Here is a 1,337-nt window from a genome sequence, read left to right as displayed (position 1 = left end):
AAGTGAAGGTAAGTGCATGGAAGTGAAGGTGAGTGCGTACAAGTGAAGGAAAGTGCATAAAGGTGAAGGTGAGTGCGTTCAAGTGAAGGTTAGTGCATAAAAGTGAAGGTGAGTGCGTTCAAGTGAAGGTGAGTGCATACAAGCGAAGGGAAGTGGATGCAAGTGAAGGTGAGTGGATACAAGTGAAGGGAAGTGCATGGAAGTGAAGGTGAGTGCGTACAAGTGAAGGAAAGTGCATAAAAGTGAAGGTGAGTGCATACAAGTGAATGTGAGTGCGTACAAGTGAAAGTGAGTGCGTACAAGTGAAGGAAAGTGCGTACAAGTGAATCTGATTGTAGGTGAGTACATGTCGTTACTATATATGGTAAAAACGTATATAGTGCTTTATATGCATGCTAGCATGCAGTTCTTACCCACGTTTCCATTGAAAGGTGGACAACATAGTACAATTTATGAGGCATATATAACATCTCATACAATTTGATATTCATTCGACCGCTGGACGGTTACTTGTTGTTTTCGCAGGCGTCTCGGCCTCAACGCGACAGGAACTTTTCAATACATGTACTTTCTAGTGCTTCGCGGTAAGCGTTATTTTTAAAACATGTTTACCTCTTTTATTACCCCCAAAACTTTTCATTTGCCAGAAACTTCAATTCAATGATACCTTTGAAATGACCGCAAGAACAAGAGCATTTCCGATGTGCCAACATTCAATGTCATGTATTTGAAGCCAACTATACGGTATGCATGCAGCTATAATTATTCTGAGGCGATGAGTTGTTGCATGTCTTTACTTTCTTTATAGGCTTGGATAAGAAAATGAAGATCCATGTTGTAGTGCTATTTTTTGGAGCTGTTTCCTTTTGTTTTTGTCTGGAATGCGAAGGTGAGCTAGTTTAAGTCATGAAATTTTTTTCTAGCAATCAGGTTTGTTGCAAGTGATCAAACTTTATCTTTGGTGGTAACAAAGTCTTACAGCAGGTTTTATAGGGGTGGGATTTTTCGTGACTTATATATTGAAGAAATGTGAAATGTCTTCTCATTTCGGAAAGTTCAGAAGGCAGGTGGACGAACTAAAGATCTTCATTAATATTGAGATGATTGTATTTTCCTTTTCTACCGCCAACTTGGTGGCGGCTATGACGTAAGGGATCGGCTATTCATCGAGTTACGAGTTGAGTTGAGTTTGAGTTGAGTTTGAGTTGAGTTTGAGTTAAGTTTGAGTTAAGATTGAGTTACAGTTTTTGGCGTTTTTCGGAATTAAAAGTAGTAAATATTCAGTACAAGTCACTTCGAAAACTGTTTTCTTCGCGTTGAAAGAGATATTTGCATAA

At 39.0% G+C, this 1,337-nt stretch overlaps 1 protein-coding gene across 2 annotated transcripts in view; it reads left to right on the top strand.

The window, feature by feature from the left end:
• The first annotated feature begins 518 nt into the window (after window positions 1–518).
• LOC137968020 (plexin domain-containing protein 2-like) overlaps window positions 519–1,337 on the top strand; it is a 21,759-nt gene continuing 20,940 nt past the window's right edge. The window contains exons 1-2 of one of the 2 annotated variants that reach the window (XM_068814632.1): window positions 519–584; window positions 809–889. In XM_068814632.1, the coding sequence (XP_068670733.1) occupies window positions 563–584; window positions 809–889 (103 nt within the window). In that variant the 5' untranslated portion in view covers window positions 519–562. Of the gene's footprint in view, window positions 585–710; window positions 745–808; window positions 890–1,337 lie in introns of those variants that run through there. The other variant, XM_068814633.1, reaches the window with a different exon arrangement.

Source organism: Montipora foliosa, chromosome 8 (genome assembly GCF_036669935.1).
Source record: "Montipora foliosa isolate CH-2021 chromosome 8, ASM3666993v2, whole genome shotgun sequence".
In the NCBI taxonomy this organism is placed as follows: Eukaryota; Metazoa; Cnidaria; class Anthozoa; order Scleractinia; family Acroporidae; genus Montipora; species Montipora foliosa.
The sequence above is the reverse complement of the archived record's forward strand: the minus strand, read 5'-3'. Positions and strand labels throughout refer to the sequence as shown.